The 17,404-nt window shown below is 46.1% G+C and overlaps 4 protein-coding genes across 4 annotated transcripts; all 4 read right to left on the bottom strand.

Annotated features, from left to right (window-relative positions):
• Positions 1–705: 705 nt before the first annotated feature.
• LOC136495557 (uncharacterized) lies at positions 706–1,197 on the bottom strand. The gene has a single exon (XM_066491456.1). The coding sequence runs from the start codon at positions 1,195–1,197 to the stop codon at positions 706–708; it is 492 nt and encodes a 163-aa protein (XP_066347553.1).
• A 1,875-nt stretch (positions 1,198–3,072) lies between these two features.
• On the bottom strand, positions 3,073–3,561 carry LOC136495556 (uncharacterized). The gene has a single exon (XM_066491455.1). It carries the CDS (start codon positions 3,559–3,561, stop codon positions 3,073–3,075), a length of 489 nt encoding a protein of 162 aa, XP_066347552.1.
• Positions 3,562–8,038: 4,477 nt separating this feature from the next.
• LOC136496849 (G-type lectin S-receptor-like serine/threonine-protein kinase LECRK4) lies at positions 8,039–11,302 on the bottom strand. The gene has a single exon (XM_066492612.1). The coding sequence runs from the start codon at positions 11,283–11,285 to the stop codon at positions 8,898–8,900; it is 2,388 nt and encodes a 795-aa protein (XP_066348709.1). The 5' UTR covers positions 11,286–11,302; the 3' UTR covers positions 8,039–8,897.
• Positions 11,303–11,683: 381 nt separating this feature from the next.
• Positions 11,684–15,072, bottom strand: LOC136496848 (G-type lectin S-receptor-like serine/threonine-protein kinase LECRK4). The gene has a single exon (XM_066492610.1). It carries the CDS (start codon positions 15,003–15,005, stop codon positions 12,612–12,614), a length of 2,394 nt encoding a protein of 797 aa, XP_066348707.1. The 5' UTR covers positions 15,006–15,072; the 3' UTR covers positions 11,684–12,611.
• Positions 15,073–17,404: the final 2,332 nt, after the last annotated feature.

Here is a 17,404-nt window from a genome sequence, read left to right as displayed (position 1 = left end):
ACATACGCTCCATAATCGAGGTCGGTCTAGAGGATAACCTTGGAACCATAGACCATAAAGAATGGTGTGTAGCAGGTGGCCCAGCTCGGGATCGTCCTTAGGCCCTAGAGCACTACGGGAAGCTCCGTGACCCATCGTTCGCCAAACTTATTCAACCGGTTGAAGATCCTAGGTTTGAGGCCTTATAGGACCATACCGTTCGTGCGGGGGTGCGCCACGGTGGCCCAATCGATGCGGATGTGGTTCATCGCATAAGCAAAGGAATTTCTTTCCGGTGAACTACGTGTCAATGTCCGTGATAATGGAGTTTGGGACTCCAAAGCGATGGACGATGTCAAGGAAGAACAACATTGTTTGCTCGGACTTGATCACAGAGATCGGTCGAGCCTCTATCCACTTTGTAAACTTGTCTATGCCGACAAGCAAGTGCATATAGGCCCTAGATGCCCTCTTGAGAGGTCCAACCAGATCGACCCTTCAGACCACGAATGGCCACATGATGGGGATCGTTTGGAGTGCTTGGGCCAGCAGGTGGGTCTGCCAAGCGTAGTATTGACACCCATCGTAGGTGCGCATGATATGTTTAGCGTCGGCTACCACAGTTGGCCAGTAGAAGCATTATTGGAATGCATTTCCAACCAGGGTTCTAGGCGCGACATGGTGACTACAGACCCCACCGTGGATATCGCTCAGGAACCGCTTTCCTTATTTGATGGGGATGCAGCGTTGTAGGATCCTAGTGTGGCTTCGCTTGTAGAGCTCGCCCTTAATAAGGACAAATGACTTGGCGCGACAAGTGAGCCACCGAGCCTCTGTTTTGTCCGTCGGGAGTGCCTCATGGAGGAGGTAGTCAAGGTAAGGCGTCTTCCAGTCGGCCAGAGGGTCAGGCTTTGTCACTGGATTTTTGTCAAGCTCCATGACTTTGGGGTTGGATGGAGCTGATGGCTGGTTAGACCCCAAGCCCAAGGTAGGTGGCTCATCACTGGCTTGTTCTGGCTCCTCAGAGCGGTCCGAGGGCTTGTACTGATCGCTGGCGAAGACGCCTATCGGCACCGGCTCTCGGCCGGATGCTATTTTTGCCAGCGCGTCGGCCGCTTCATTGAGACACCTCAGAATGTGATTGAACTTGAGACCGTCGAACTTGTCCTTTAGCTGGTGGGCTTCTATCTTGGTGTTGTGGCAGCTTGATTCCTTCATGACTTGGTCGATGACCAGCTGGGAGTCGCCCCGGACGTCAAGCCATCAGATACTCAACTCGATGGTGATGCGTAGGCCATTGATGAGTGCCTCATACTCGGCCACATTGTTGGAGGAGGGGAAAACAAGGCGAACCATGTACCTCATGCATACCCCAAGGGGCAAAACGAAGACCAGCCCCACGCTAGTGCCTTTCTTCATCAGTGATCCATCGAAGTACATCGTCTAGTATTCTTGGTCGACGACCGCTGGTGGAATTTGGATCTCGGTCCACTCTGCAACGAAATCAGCCAGCACTTGGGACTTGATGGCTGTTCGAGGGGCATACAAAATGCCTTGACCCATCAACTCGAGTGCCCACTTTGTGATTCTTCCCATGGCATACTGGTTTTGGACGAACTCGCTGAGAGGGAAGGACATCATGACCGTCACCGCATGTGACTTGAAATAGTGGTGTAGCTTTGTCTTGGTGATAAGGATGGCGTACATGAGCTTCTAGACTTGGGGGTAGCAAGTCTTGGAATCGGACAAGACCTCGCTAATGAAGTACACGGGACGCTGCACTTTGAGGGTGTGTCCCTCTTCTTCCCGCTCTACCACTAGGGCGGCGCTGACCACTTGTGTGGTGGCCACAATGTAGAGCAAAAGCGGTTGCCCATCGATTGGAGGGACTAGGATCGGGGCCTTCGTCAGGAGCTGCTTGACCTTTGTCTAGTGCCTCCTGGGCCTCGGGCTTCCATTCGAAACAGTCGGCCTTCTTCAGGAGCCGATAGAGGGGAGACCTCGTTCGCCGAGGCATGAGATAAAGCGGCTGAGCACGGCGAGGCACCCTGTAACTTGATGTACCCCCTTTATATTCTAAATCAAGCCCATCCTCATGATGGCTGAGATCTTCTCTGGGTTGGCTTCGATGCCACGCTCAGAGATGATAAAACCCAGCAGCATACCCCTTGGGACCCCAAAAACGCACTTCTCAGGGTTGAGCTTAATGCCATTTGCTTGGAGTTTCGCGAAGGTCTGCTCTAGGTCGGCTATGACCTGGTCAGCCCATTTGGACTTGACCATGATGTCATCTATGTAGGCCTCAATGGTTCACCTAATAAGGTCCCCGAAACACTTGAGTATACAAACGTTGGTATGTAGCCCCTGCTTTTTCAGACCGAACGACATTGTGACGTAGCAGAACGATCCAAATGGGGTGATGAAAGATGTCGCGAGCTGGTCAGACTCTTTCATCGTGATTTGATGGTACCCGGAGTATGCATTAAGGAAGTAGAGGGTTTCGCACCCTAAGGTCGAGTCGACTACTTGGTCTATGCGTGTCAAAGGAAATGGATCCTTTGGACACGCTTTGTTGAGACCCATGTAGTCAACACACATTCTCCATTTCCCACTCTTTTTTCATACCAGTACAGGATTGGCTAACCATTCGAGGTGCTATACGTCCTTGATGAATCCGGCCACCAAAAGCTTCGCAATCTCCTCACCGATGGCCCTGTGCTTCTCCTCGTCGAAGCAACGCAGGTGCTGCTTCACCGGCATGGAGCCTGGCCTAATCTTCAAGGCATGCTTGGTGACTTCTCTTGGAATGCCTAGCATGTTTGAGGGTCTCCATGCAAAGATGTCTTTGTTGGTGCGGAGGAAGTCGACGAGCGCGCTTTAATATTTGGAGGAAAGCGTGGTACCAATGCGCACCACTTTGCCCTTTGAGCCGTAGGGGTCTATGAGGACCTCCTTGGTGCCCTCTATAGGCTCAAAAGATCCAGCCAACTGCTTGGGGTCTGGTGCTTCTTCGACGACCTCCTCCCTGATGGTCGCAAGCTCTTTGGAGGTGACAATTGCCGCGGCGTGTTCACAGCACTCGACATCACACTCTTAGGCGCGCTGGAAGGAGGTGCCGATGGTGATGACCCCACGTGGACTCATCATCTTCAACTTTAGATACATGTAGTTGGGGATGGCCATGAACTTTGTGTAGCATTGACATCCCAGGATGGCGTGGTAGGATCCGTGGAACCCAACCACCTCAAAGGTAAGGGTCTCCATCCTATAATTGGTTGGATCCCTAAAGGTGATTGGCAGATCGATCTGCCGAAGCGGCATGGCTTGCTTTCCTGGCTCAATGCCGTGGAAAGGCGCCCTAGTCGGTCGGATGCGCGTTTGGTCGATGCCCATGGAGTCGAGCATTTTAGCGTATATGATGTTGAGGCCGCTGCCTCCATCCATCAGCACCTTGGTGAGCTGCTTCGTGCCGATGATCGGGTCGACCACGAGCGAATATCTCCCCAGTTGTGGGATGCTTTTTGGGTGGTTGGTCCGATCAAAGGTTATGGTGGACTCCGACCATCGGAGGAAGGTAGGCATGGACGGCTCAACCGTATAGACTTTGCGGCACGCAAGATTTCGGCGACGCTTGGAGTCATAGGCCGCCAACCCTCCGAAGATCATGAGGTAGCCATCTAGCATCGGAAAGCCGCCATCCTTCCCCTCGGCGTCGTCTGCAGCTGACTTGGGGTCCCCCCATGCTCCCCCTTGTTGGAGCCTCTAGACAAGAACCGCTTCATGAGGACGCAGTCCTTGTATAGGTGCTTGACGGGGAAAGCATGGTTTGGACATGGTCCTTCGAGCAGCTTCTTGAAGTGGCCTAGGGTGCCCTCGGTGGGCTTCCAACCCCCCTTGCGTTTGGCGGCGGCCATGAGGGAGCCCTCGCGCCACTGCTTGTTCTTCTTCTTGCTGGGACGGTTGGACACGCCTTCGCTGGTGTCCTCGTGTCGCTTTGCCTTGCCTTTGAGGAGCTCCTTGTTGGTTCATGGGCCCTTATGTCCTAGCTTGTGAACTAGGGACGCGCAGGAGGTCCTAGACAAGAAGGCTCCTATATCATTGGACAGCTCGTTGCACTACCGGGAGAAGCACCAGATGTACCCATGAAGAGTTTCCCCCACCTTTTGTAGGCAGTTTTTGAGATCCTACGGGTTCCCAGGATGCGCATATGTGCCCTAGAAGTTTCCCACGAAGATCTCTTATAGGTCCGCCCAACTTTGGATTCTGTTGGGCAGAAGGTGTTCCAACCACGTTCGTGCCGAATCAGCCAGGAACAATGGAAGGTTGTGGATAATGAAAACATCATTATCTGCTCCACCGGCTTGGCAAGCAAGTCGATAATCCTCTAGCCATAGTCCAGCGTTCATTTTCCTAGAGTATTTTGGGATGTTGGTTGGCGGTCGGTACCATGGTGGGAAGACAGCGTTGAGGATGTGTTGGCTGAAGGCCTGAGGTCCCAGCAAGTTGGGGCTCAGGTTTGGTCCTTGCTGCTGTTGTAGCGTCCGCCACGACATGGGTGGTAGCCATGGCTAGCCCCTTCCCTTGCATCACCACGGGTATGTCAGCGGGCGTCGAGGGTGTCGCGCCATCATGGTGGAGGCCGAGACGTTCATGCACTAGGACTCCAGGGTTGCTGGGTCCTTCTTCTCCTTCATGCGGGTTCCGCCGACCCTATAGATGTCAACAGGGATGGCTCCATGTCATGGCCCTGTTCGTCACTAGCGCCATGCGCAGGCATCGTCTACCGGTCATGGCATCCCATTCCGTCCTGGTAGGAGTTGTGGTGAACTGATGTGCCTATCAGCATTCGTACGAGGGTTAGGCAGAACAACACTGGCACGCTCGACTCTGTTCTTGATGTGAATCCTCAGGTATGGCCCGTCATGGCCATGGGTTACATCAGGGCATGCCGGTCTCTTCCTTGGTGTCAGAGTTTTGACCCAGGCCCATATGCCTGGACCTGGAGTGGTTGGCGGTGGTATGGGACTCCGTCGGGCAAGACGGAGCCCACACCCGAGGGGTCGAGTGAGGCAGAGCCTGCACCCGAGGGGTCGGGCGAGGCGGAGCCCTCCCCCAGAGGGCGGGCAAGGTGGAGCCCGTGCACCTAGGGGTCGGTTGGAGCTGTAGTCGCACTCTTGACTGCTCGGATGACTCAATGTTGATGACCATTAGCTCATCATCGGGTACCCTAGTATTGGTCCCCAATATTGCTCATCTAGCATTATCACCTGCGCCCTCCGGCTCCACCACAGCTACCATCCTAGATGATATGCGCTCATCCAAAGCGCCTATTGTGCCTGTCCCTCCCACCATAAATTAGCATGCCATGTAAACTAGGGGCAAGTCTGGCATCAGCCAACCGCGACAACATGACGGGAAGGCATACTGCAATTTATCCGCGGCTTCCACAGATATCAGCTTGCTTCCAAAAACATATCATGGTGCTCTTTCTGATCTGAATTGGAAGCGTGCAATGGAAGAGGAATATGGTGCCCTCATTGCTAATCAAACATGGGACCTTGTGCCACCACCACCACATGCTAATATTGTTTCATGAAAATGGTTGTACCGTCACAAGCACAATGCTGATGGCTCTCTGGCTCATTACAAGGCTCGTTGGGTTGAGCGAGGATTTTCTCAATAGCATGGTCTTGATTATGATGAAACATTCAGTCCCGTGGTTAAGCCCACTACCATTCGCACAGTATTGTCGCTTGCCATCTCCAGTGATTGGCCTATTCATCAATTGGATGTCAAAAATACATTCCTGCATGACACACTTAATGAAGTTGTTTATTGCCAACAACCTCCTGGGTTTGTTGATCCGGCTCGTCCCAATTATGTGTGTAAGCTCAACAAAGCTCTCTATGGCCTCAAACAAGCCCCACAAGCTTGGTACAGCCGCATCCAGGCGTTCATCACCTCAATTGGTTTTCGGGCTTCTAAATGTGACAACTCACTTGTCATCTACACTCATGGGATGGATGTGGCATATCTTCTGTTATATGTGGATGACATCATATTGATGGCTTCATCCCACCATCTTCTTCAACATATTATTGGCTCCCTGCAGCAAGAATTTGCCATGACTGATCTTGGTAATCTTCATTACTTCTTGGGTGTTTCTGCCAAGCGGTCATCCTCAAGTCTGTTCCTATCTCAAGCTAAATATGCTGCTGAAATTTTGGACAAGGCAAATATGTCATCATGCAATCCTTGCCAAACTCCAATTGAGGTTCATTCCAAGTTGTCCGCCCAAGATGGACCACCAGTGGCCGATCCTACTCTATATCGCAGTCTTGCTAGGGCATTACAATACTTGACACTGACACGGCTGGATATTGCTCAAGCCATCCAACAAGTTTGCTTTTATATGCATGACCCCCGTGAGTCCCATTTTGCTCTCATCAAACGCATTCTACGATATATCAAAGGCACCATGGAGTACGGTGTTACTCTCTCTCGCAGCCGGTCACATGATTTGATCATCTACTCGGATGCCGATTTGGCAGGCTGCCCGGATACCCGCCGCTCTAATTCTGGGTATTGTGTGTTTCTTGGCGATAATCTTATATCATGGTCGTCCAAGCGCCAACACAGTCTCACTGTCCAGTGCTGAGGCCGAATAAAGGGGTGTTGCCAATGCCGTGGCTGAGGCTTGTTGGATTCGCTAACTATTGGGCGAGCTTCATCGTCCTTTACCACATGCTACTCTTGTCTATTGTGACAACATCAGTGCCATGTATTTGTCAACAAACCTAGTTGATCACCAAAGGACCAAACATGTGGAAATCGATATCCATTTTGTCCGGGAGCGTGTGGCCCTTGTCGCTGTGCATGTTCTACATGTTCCTACATCCCTTCAGTATGCCGACATATTTACTAAGGGATTACCAACTGCTGTCTTCCTCAACTTTCGATCTAGTCTCAATGTTCGATCATCTCCTAGTTGAGACTGCGGGAGGGTATTAGAATATGAATAGCCTAGAATTTGTGTAGTCTAGAATGAAGAGTCTTAGTAGTGGAAGAGTCTAGAATGAAGAGTCTTAGTAGTGGAAGAGTCATGTAACTCCTTTATAAACTCTTGATCAATGAAGGGAACAGGGGGGAGAATTCCACTCACACGAAGCTTGAGAATGAATTGCATCAGCATCTTGTTTTCATTTTTCAATGGAAAGCTAGTGTGACCAAAGAGTATGTTCTCAGTATGAACCTCTAGCAGCAGTGAGAAGAATATGTTCCAGAGTCATTATTTGAAATTGTGCACGAAATTGTTCTAGTGACTAGCATCCTTATTTTTATATACTTCTTGACGCATCCAAAGCCAAGTATGGCTGGATTGAAGGGGTTTCTATCATGTTGTATTTTTTTTTCTGGAACATGTTGGAGCGCTGTGTACCATTTTATTAAACTAGAAAAGAGGGTATAAGAACCCAACCAAAACACGAACCACACACAAGCTTTCACGTTACATTCATTCCTTTGAGATACAAAATAACACGACCATGACCTAGAACACCTAAACAACTCCGTGCCATTTCATTAAGGGAAGGGAAGATTTGGGTGAAGGTTGCGTCAAGGTGATCCTCTGTCTCCGATGACCTTGACGCAGCCCTTGTGATAAGGATGTTGTAATATCAATTCTCCATTCTTGAAAGCTTGATTTGTTTTTCCCTCTTGAACATGCAGTAGAGCTATGTGTCATTTCATCAAGGGAAGGGAAGAACTGGGTCCATGGCACACCCAAACTCAACACTCACACCACCATTGTTCTAGAACAGGAATGCCAGAGTCTAAATGGAGAAAGGAACGACCAGGCTGCCACATGAACACAATGGTAAAATACTGCACTGCCATCGGGACCTGAAGGTGTATGGCACCAGCAGTACACCACACCATGCATTCCTCAGAAACTAATCTTAGCACAATTGCAGGCACCTCCCTGTTAAACAGACAGTGGTGCTTCCAAATCTCCCAAGCTACCAGAATCATCATTAGAAACTAAAGCTTGATTTTTATACTGCCAAATTCCTCAAGAGAACTTATAAACTTAGGACACTAGTGTTTGAACTTCTAAGGTTGTGAGAGTGGATCAATATTTTACTATAATCATTCGAAGTGGAAAAATATAATCCTTGTTCCTAAAATTTCCTTTCTGTTACTGGGTGAAATATTTGGCTTTATTCCCTTTATTTTAGCAGATAAATGCATCAGGCTGCAATCCTACATGGTGGAAACAAGTGAAACTGTCATCTGTAATACAAACATGAAAAGGACATAGCACTTCCAAACTAACTTCGCTTTTCTCTAAAAGAAAAAAGCAAACATAGAACTTATCCCATTTTATGCTTAAATTATGCTTGTGTTTCATTTCCCATAGGGAGTTGAAGGCTTAATAAGCTCTTGATCTCAAAATTCATTGTGCATGTATGTCACGGATCTGAGGATTGAGGTAAGATGCTCATCTTACTGCCCCATGGGCTCTTCCATAGCCATGTGAGGAGGCCAATGGATAATGATTGCAGTAGATCTCACTGGCCACTGACTCAAGAGAACTCTCCTAACAATTATCGATAGAATCATCAAGTCATAACCTAAGTAACCAATAGATGATATACCACATACAAGTAACTAATTTGTTCTTGGAAAATAATTTATTTTAAGGAAACAGGTATTCAAGTTGGGAAGATGAAGCCTTCCTAATATTTACTACAGTCCGTTATGGCCGCAGACAATACTGCTGCACTTTTTACAGTACAAATGGACAACACTACAGTATCGGCAGACGTAACGTAACTTTCAGTAATAGCTATATCTAATTTCCCACACCATTTTGTTGGTTCATACATATACTAATATGACAATATGCAGGAGTGATGCTATGGAAGTTTACTGACAAAGGAAGTAGGATCAGGAGGGCTCGGGACTGCAGCTGCTTCGTCAAGCATTTGTGTCACCTTCAGCATTGTAGGTCTCATAGTTGGGTCCTCCTGAAGACACCACAATGCCACTGCAACAAACCTTTCCACGTTCTTCAAATCAGAAATTGCTTCGTCATCACCCTCCACCAGAAAATCAATTCTGCCACACCTATAACAGTCATTTGCCCAGTCAGTCAGTATTTTTTGATCCTCCTCCGCAGCCTCCAGTTCGACATTCCGCCGACAACAGACAAGCTCCAACAGGATGACCCCAAAGCTGTAAACATCCACCTTGGCAGTGATACCGATGTTCTTAAACCACTCAGGGGCAACATATCCTCGGGTACCCCGAATACCTGTATTTGTTTGTGTCTGGTTGGTTCGGAGCAGTTTGGCTAAGCCGAAGTCTGAGATCTTTGCTGTGAAGTTGCCATCGAGAAGGATGTTCTGGGGCTTTATGTCACAATGGATAATCTGCGTGCTGCATTCCTCATGTAAGTATAACAGCCCCCTTGCCACCCCGAGAGCAAGCTGAGCTCGAATATTCCACTGAAGCTTGGTATCACCAAATAAGAATCTGTTGAGTGATCCATTGGTCATGAATTCATACACTAATAGTCTTTCTTTTCCTTCATTGCAGAATCCTAGCAACCTGACCAAGTTCTTGTGGTGCGTCCGACCAATAGTTTGGACTTCACTGGTGAACTCCTTCTCTGTTTCATGCTCAAGCTTGTCAATTTTTTTGACAGCAATGTGGGTACTGAGATCATCTTGTAGCTGGCCCATGTACACAATACCAGAGGCACCAGTGCCAATCACTTCCTGGAATCCACCGGTTGCCTTCTCAAGCTCAGTATAAGTGAAGGCTTTCAAGGGCAATCCTATATTGTTTGATGACTGCATAGACGGGACTTCGTTTATGGTGATGGTACAGTAAGTACCAAAGAGTATTATGGAAATGAGCAGAATGTTCACCAAGACAGAGCTTCCCAAAAACAAAGAACTTCCAATGATCCAATTCTTCTTGTCTTTCTTCCATTTGTTCGAAGCAACAATCTCAGACTGCGTACCGTTGTTGTTTCGTACCTTGATGTAAACTGTCCTCTGCACACCATCACCCATATTGCCGTTTGACAAAGGCATCTTCTTCTTCCAACATGTATTATCTTCATCATGGAACACAGCAAGGGCACAGAAACAATCTGTTAGACAGAGTTTCTGACACTGATCCTGAGTTATGGGGGTATACTGCTCATAGTCAGAGAGTGGCCAATCAACACTGCTCATCGGTATCAACTTAAACTGCATCAGGACCGCTGCTTCATCCAAGTCGCAACTTTGTGGCTGGAAGTCTGGTTTGCAGCCTTTATACTTCCTCTTGTCATCAATAAATGAGTACTGCTCTGGGCACATGCAGGTACTCTGGTTGTTTGCACCATTCCATATGCAATAACTGTTAAAACCGCAAATACCACTTCCAACGTTTGTCAGATTTACCTCACAGATATTTGGGGGCTTGAAATCCACTACTGACCATGCCTGATTACTTTGGTTGCTGGCCTTCTTTGGGTACATATATTGTCGGAAAACGCCATCTGGGTCAAGTGTGGCACGAAGGTAGTAGTTTGCTATGGAGCTGATCACCCAAGATGTGATTTCACTTTGGTTGCTGATATATATCACGCCAGTCGCATTGAACACCAGATTTGTGGTGTTCACATCCATGGACCAATATGGATCATATTTGTGACCAGAGGGCACAGCAACGGTATAAAGATACACACCAGTACTTTCCAGGTCAAGGAGGAACCGGCCATTGGAGTAGTCTGTGGGGATGATCCGACTGCGGAGGCTCATTCCAGTGGTGAGCACCTGTGTGGGCAGGATGGTATCTGTAGGGTTTTTGAAGCTCTCCCATTTGGTAGAGCCATCTAAAGTAGCCAGTACAAAGTTTCCAGAATCGAGCATGGCAGCGTAGGATGCACCCACAATTTGGGGATTCCATACCTCTGTGCCGGTGGAGTCCTGGAGCGAGAGCGCCCCATCGGAGTTGAGCTGGAGGCGTGAACCGGATGAAACTTGCACCGGTGCTGGATCCTGATCAGTGGTCTTGGCATACCAAGCCACTGCCTGGTCGCCGATCTTGTTGAACCAGACGGCAAGCAGGTAGAAAGAGGCGTTACCCTCGATGGGCCGGAAGCCGAACGCAAAGTCGCCGGATGGAGAGAGCCAAGAGGTGCTAGGCCCTTGGGGTGTCAAGGAGGAGTTCAAGGTGATGTTCTGTTGAGCTTGAAGGGGAGTAGAGGACAGCAGCAGGAGCAAGGACAGGAGGAGGAGAGCTGCCATGGGTGGGTTTTTTTTGGTCTGGCTATCTGTTCCTGCAAGTCTAAAGACCAACTTAGGTTTGCTCCCTAAAAGTTTACTCTCTATCACATCAGATGTTTAGACACATGCATGGAGTATTAAATATAGACTAAAAAATAACTAATTGTACAGATTGCGACTAATTTACGAGACGGATTTTTTACGCCTAATTAGTCCATGATTTGACAATATGATGCTACAGTATATGGGCTAATGACGGATTAATTAGTCTTAATAAATTCGTCTCGTGGATTACTGATGACTTCTATAATTTGTTTTATTATTACTATCCGAACACTTCCATGTGACACCCCGACGTGATATCCATAAACTTTACTTCCTGAATTTAAACACCACCTTGCATCTCTGGTTTTAGGTTTTCCTTTGACTGGACCTGACAATCGATGGGTCATCGGAACCTTCATGTGGTGTAACAGTAAGCAGCTTTGAACTGGTCAATTTCGACAGTTGGCTACTCGACATGCATGGGTCCTTGTCTGTGTGACTATTCATTGCTGTATGTTGATAATTGGTGGCTGTGATTTGGTTTACGTGGTTGAAGGTGCTCCTCTTCTGGTCAGGCCGAATTTTTGGCATGCTTGCAAGTTCTAAAGAAGACAAAACTTTATTTTTCCTGTGGTTTCACTGACGTTTGCGTGAAGGCAGGTGCACAATGCATGACTAGTCCATACGGGGCCCCTGATTCCTCTCTCTGCCCTGGATGTTTCTGCTCTGTCACGGCAGCTGAAATTTATTATAGGATCAGATTGGAACAAGGAGGTTGAAGTTATATAGGAGAAATGTTTGGCTGCTTTTGGCCAATTTCCTTGATATTTTTTTTGCTAGGTTTTCCATTCTGGAAAATAAGTTAACTAGAAGTTTGTTTTCTGAATTTTCTTTCAAACATAATTATTGCAAAATATGCCTCAATAGAACTTTTCTAATAGTTATGCATGCATAGACTAAGTAATAATAAGAATCCAACTAACCAATGGATAAGTAAGTTGCAACATAAAAGTAACTAACTCTTATCATAGAAAAATATTTTTTTGAAGGTACATTTTATTTAGGAAGTAGATATTCTGTTTGGAAGAGGAGTCCTTCCTAATATTTTTCTCCTTCCAATTCTTACAGGATACCGACTACAGCACTGATGGTGCTGTTCACATTACATTAAGGAAAAAAAACAGTAGCAGCATTCATAACATGAAGTATAAGCTATTCCTTCAGGAGATAGCTATATCTAACTAGTATAAGACGTTCCTTCAGTAACTTTCTACTCCACTATATTGCTTCAGCATTCTACAATCAAACTGAGCTGACAAAGGAAGATGGATCAACAGGAGATGGGATTGCAGCTGCTCCATCAAGCATTTGTGTCACTTTCAGCATTGTAGGTCTGATAGTTGGGTCTTCCTGGAGACACCAGAGTGCCACTGCTACAAACCTTTCCACCACCTTCAGATTGGAAATTGCTTCAGCATCACCCTCCACCAGAAGATCAACTCTGCCACACCTATAACAATCACTTGCCCAGTAAGTCAGTATTTTTTTATCCTCTGCTGCCTCCAACTCAACATTACGCCGACGACTGATGAGCTCCAACAGGATGACCCCATAGCTGTAGACATCGACCTTGGCAGTGATACCAATGCTCTTGAACCACTCAGGTGCAACATATCCTCGGGTGCCCCGTATGCCAGTATTTGTTTGTGTCTGGTTGGTTCCTAGCAGTTTGGCTAAGCCAAAATCTGAGATCTTTGCTGTGAATTTGTCATCCAGAAGGATGTTCTGGGGCTTGATGTCACAATGGATGATCTGTGTGCTGCATTCCTCATGTAAGTATAGCAACCCCCTTGCCACCCCAAGTGCAAGCTGAACCCGAAGGTTCCACTGAAGATTGACATCACCAAATACGAATCTATTTAGTGATCCATTGCTCATGAACTCATACACCAAAAGTCTTTCTTTTCCTTCGCTGCAGAATCCTAGCAATTTGACCAAGTTCTTGTGGTGCGTCTGCCCAATAGCTTGCACTTCAACACTGAACTCCTTTTCTGATTCCTGCTCGAGCTTGTCAATTTTCTTGACAGCAATGCAGGTCTCAAGCTCGTCTTCTAGCTGGCCCTTGTACACAATACCAGAGGCACCAGTGCCAAGCACCTCCTGGAATCCTCTGGTTGCCTTCTCGAGCTCAGCATAAGTGAAGGCTTTTAGGGGCAACCCTAGGTTGCTTGAGGACTCCAAAGATGGGACAATCTTTCTAGTGACTGTGTAGTTTGTACCAAAAAGGAGAACAGAGATCAGGACAAGGGTCACCAAAACAGAGATTCCCAGAAGCAATGAACTTCCAAGGATCCAGTACTTCTTGTCTTTCTTCCACTTGCTGGACTCAATGGGGTACGACTGTGCATTACTATTCTTCGGTACTTTGACGAGGACTGTCGCATACACATCACCTGCCATATTTCCGTTTGATAAAGGAAGCTTCTTCTTATAACATGCACTGTCTTGATCATTGTACACAACCACTGCACAGAAGCAATCTATCAGGCAGAGCTGTCGGCACCGGTCCTCAGTTATGGGGCTGTACTTCTCATAGTCAGATAGAGGCCAGTTCACTTGGTGCATAGTTCTGAACTGGAACTGCATCATGGAAGCTTCTTCATCCAGGTCACAGCTTTGTGGCTGGAAGTCTGGTTTATAGCCTTTATACTTCCTTTCCTCATCAAAAAACGAGTACTGCTCCAGGCACTTGCAGGTAGTCTGGTCTTTTGTGCCATCAGTCAAGCAGTAGCTGTTAAATCCGCATGTACCGCTGCCAACAGTTGTCTGTGCTCCACAAATATTTGAGGGCTGCATGCTCACCATTGACCATGCCTGACTCCTCAGGTCACTGACCTTCTTTGGGTACACATATTGCCGGAACACGCCATCTGGGTCGAGTGTGGCGCGCTGGTAGCTGTCTGCCAAGGAACCAGCAGCCCCATATGTTATATTGATCTGTGTGCCGTTATCCAAGGCAATGTATATTCGGCCCATTGGATCAAACACCATCTTTGTGGTGTTGCCAAGGATGGACCAATAGTAGTCATATTGGTTCCCAGATGGCACAGCAACAGAATAAAGTTTAACACCTGTATCTTGCAGGTCAAGGAGGAACCGGCCATTTGAGTAGTCTGTGGCAATGATCCGGCTGCGGAGCGTCTTTGGGGCGGTGAGAACTTGGGTGGGCAGGATGGTATCAGCTGGATCATTGAAGGTTCCCCACTGGATAGAGCCATCTGCAGCAGCTAGTACAAAGTTTCCGGAGTCGAGCATGCTGGCATGGTCTGCCGCACCAACAGATTGGGGTGTCCATACCTCTGTATTGGTGGGGTCGAGAAGGGAGAGAGTCCCGCCAGAGGTGAGCTGGAGGCGCCAACCAGATGAAACTTGAATCGGTGATTGTTCACCACTTGTCTTGGCATACCAAACCACCGTCTTGTCGCTGATCTTGCTGAACCAGACGGCAAGCAGGTAGGAGGCGTTGCCCTCGATGGACATGGACCGGAAGCCGAATGCAAAGTCGCCGGATGGAGAGAGCCAAAAGCTGCTAGGCCCTTGGGGCGTCAAGGAGGAGCCCAGGCTGATGTTCTGTTGAGCCTGCACATATGGCCATGGCAGTACCAGGAGGAGGAAGGGCAAGAGGAGAGAAGCCATTATTGGTTATTGTGGTTTGGCTCTGAGTTCCTACTTCCATTGGCAACCTTATGCACCTCTCAGCGTTTTGGAGTCTTCAGACTTGACCGTAGAACTGGTTGGTCACCGGATGCTTTATGTGGTGTCATGAAAGAACAACACTGAACTCGTCAGGCTTGGCAGCTCGACACGCATGAGCCTCGTGCTTTGACTATTCCATGCTGGTAGTTGCTTCAGGTTCAAATCAATTCCGTTCCTTCCACACTGCTTCGCAGTTTCTTTCTGTTCACGGCATTCGTACAAGGAAGGCTTTACCGTGGACAAACCCAAACACTCTTGGCACCATGGACCTTTTGCTTTCTCTTTTTCCTTTAAAAAATATGATTCGCTAGTAGCCACCACAATTTTTTGCTTATTTTACGTACTATAAGCAATGATGTCTATGTCTATGCGTCGCAACACGAGGATAGATAAAATCCTTCTATGCATGTGGACTCCGTATCTTCTCCATCGGCATATATCACTAGTATAGCAGAGCTCAGGCGGTTCCAAAGCTATTTCTATAGGCATCTGTCAGTACCGTCGTACCGCTATTACAAATGATTTACACTATTTGTTTTCTTAAAAAAACGCCACTACAAATAATTTACACTGGCTGTTTTCTTAAGAAAACCATCACTACAAATGATTTTCAAAAATTGCAAATGAGGCTAAAAAAATAGCAAAAAAAAACTGGGGAGGCCCCCACCAGTTAGCCACCCGCCTGCTCTGTCAAATTCACAAGTCACAGCATTTTTTGCGCACTTCGCGGCTAGCAGGATACGAGAACCCACGACCTCCCACTTGCGCGATACTCCTCTAACCACTACACCTCACACTCACTCGTGTCTATAATAGATTTTCTTTCTCCTCATATTATCCTCAATCGAGTTTAAATGGATTGTTTGAAACTCTAAACAAATTTAAATAAAAAAGCTGTCAACTATAAAGTTGCATAACTTTTCGAGATCTACAACTTTCCTTTTGGTTGTTTCTCCATCCGAGGTCATTTGAAAAATTCAAATTTCAAATTTGAGAAATTTAAACGTAGTTTTTCCTTGACAAGATGACTTTAAATGAAAAAGTTGTCAACTATAAAGTTGCGTAACTTTTTGAGTTCTACAACTTTTGTTTTGGTTGTTTCTCTATCTGCGGTTGTTTAAAAAATTCAAATTTCAAATATGAGAAATTCAAACGTAGTTTTCCGTGATAAAATGATATAAAATGAAAATATTGTCAACTACAAAGTTCTAGAAATTATCGAGATCAACAACTTTTATTTTGGTCATCTTTTCATGTGACTTGGTTTGAATAATTTAAATTTTGAATTTAAAAAAATGAGAACTTCAAATAAGATTTTGAAACAGCAAATAATTTTCGGCTACAAAAGTCACCAACAACAAAGTTGTAGAGCTCACCAAGGTCTATAACTTTTATTTTTGTCATTTCTTCATCCGACAAAGTGATATCTACATTGTTCACAAATTCATAAATCTCTCACATAGTTTATGAAACTATATATAAGATAAGTCATATGTGAACAATGTTTACTATCACTTTGTCGGATGAAGAAAGAAATGACCAAAATAAAAGTTGTAGATCTTGATGAGTTCTACAACTTTTATGTTCATGACTTCTTCAGCCGAAATCATTTGATGTTTTAAAATGTTGTTTGAAGTTGTTATTTTTGAAACTCAAATTTTAAAATGTTCACAAGAAAAGATGACCAAAATATTAAATGTAAGAACACAATAAATTGATAGAGCATGATTTTATAAAATTTTAGAAAAAAATTCAAGTAATTTGAAGATAGTATGAGAGAGAAAGACTAGTTACAAGTTTTAGCCAGAGATTAAAAAAGAGAGATCAGAGTTCTTCGACCATTTAAAAATTGAATTTCAGACAGTATTTGGAAGCATCAAATGATTTCAAATCGAAATGTTGTAAACAACAAAGTTCTATAACTTTTCGAGATCTACCACTTTTATTTTGGTCATTTCTCCATTTGAGGTCGTTTGAAAAATTCAAATTTTAGTACTTAATTTTTAATATTCGGCGTCTATTTTTAGTGACGCTACGTTATGAAAACCGCCACTATAAATACATTTTTACTGGCTATTTTTAAGGCTACCGTCAGTAGAAATAATGTATTTTTACTTGCGGTAAACTTAAGAAAACAGTCAGTAAAAATGAATTTACACTGGCGGTTCATGATCTGGACCCACAGTTTTATTTCTAGTGACGCCTACTCTTTTCAAACCGCCAGTGAAAAAAAAGGTGGCGCCAAGAGAAAGCACCGGTATACTAGTGTAGGGAGGTTACGGAGATCTGCATAATTAACACTTTTGTGTGGGCTTTTGAATTATCTCAACCAGTCAAAG

This window comes from Miscanthus floridulus, chromosome 12 (genome assembly GCF_019320115.1).
Source record: "Miscanthus floridulus cultivar M001 chromosome 12, ASM1932011v1, whole genome shotgun sequence".
Taxonomy (NCBI): domain Eukaryota; kingdom Viridiplantae; phylum Streptophyta; class Magnoliopsida; order Poales; family Poaceae; genus Miscanthus; species Miscanthus floridulus.
This window is presented reverse-complemented; position numbering and strand designations above follow the sequence as displayed.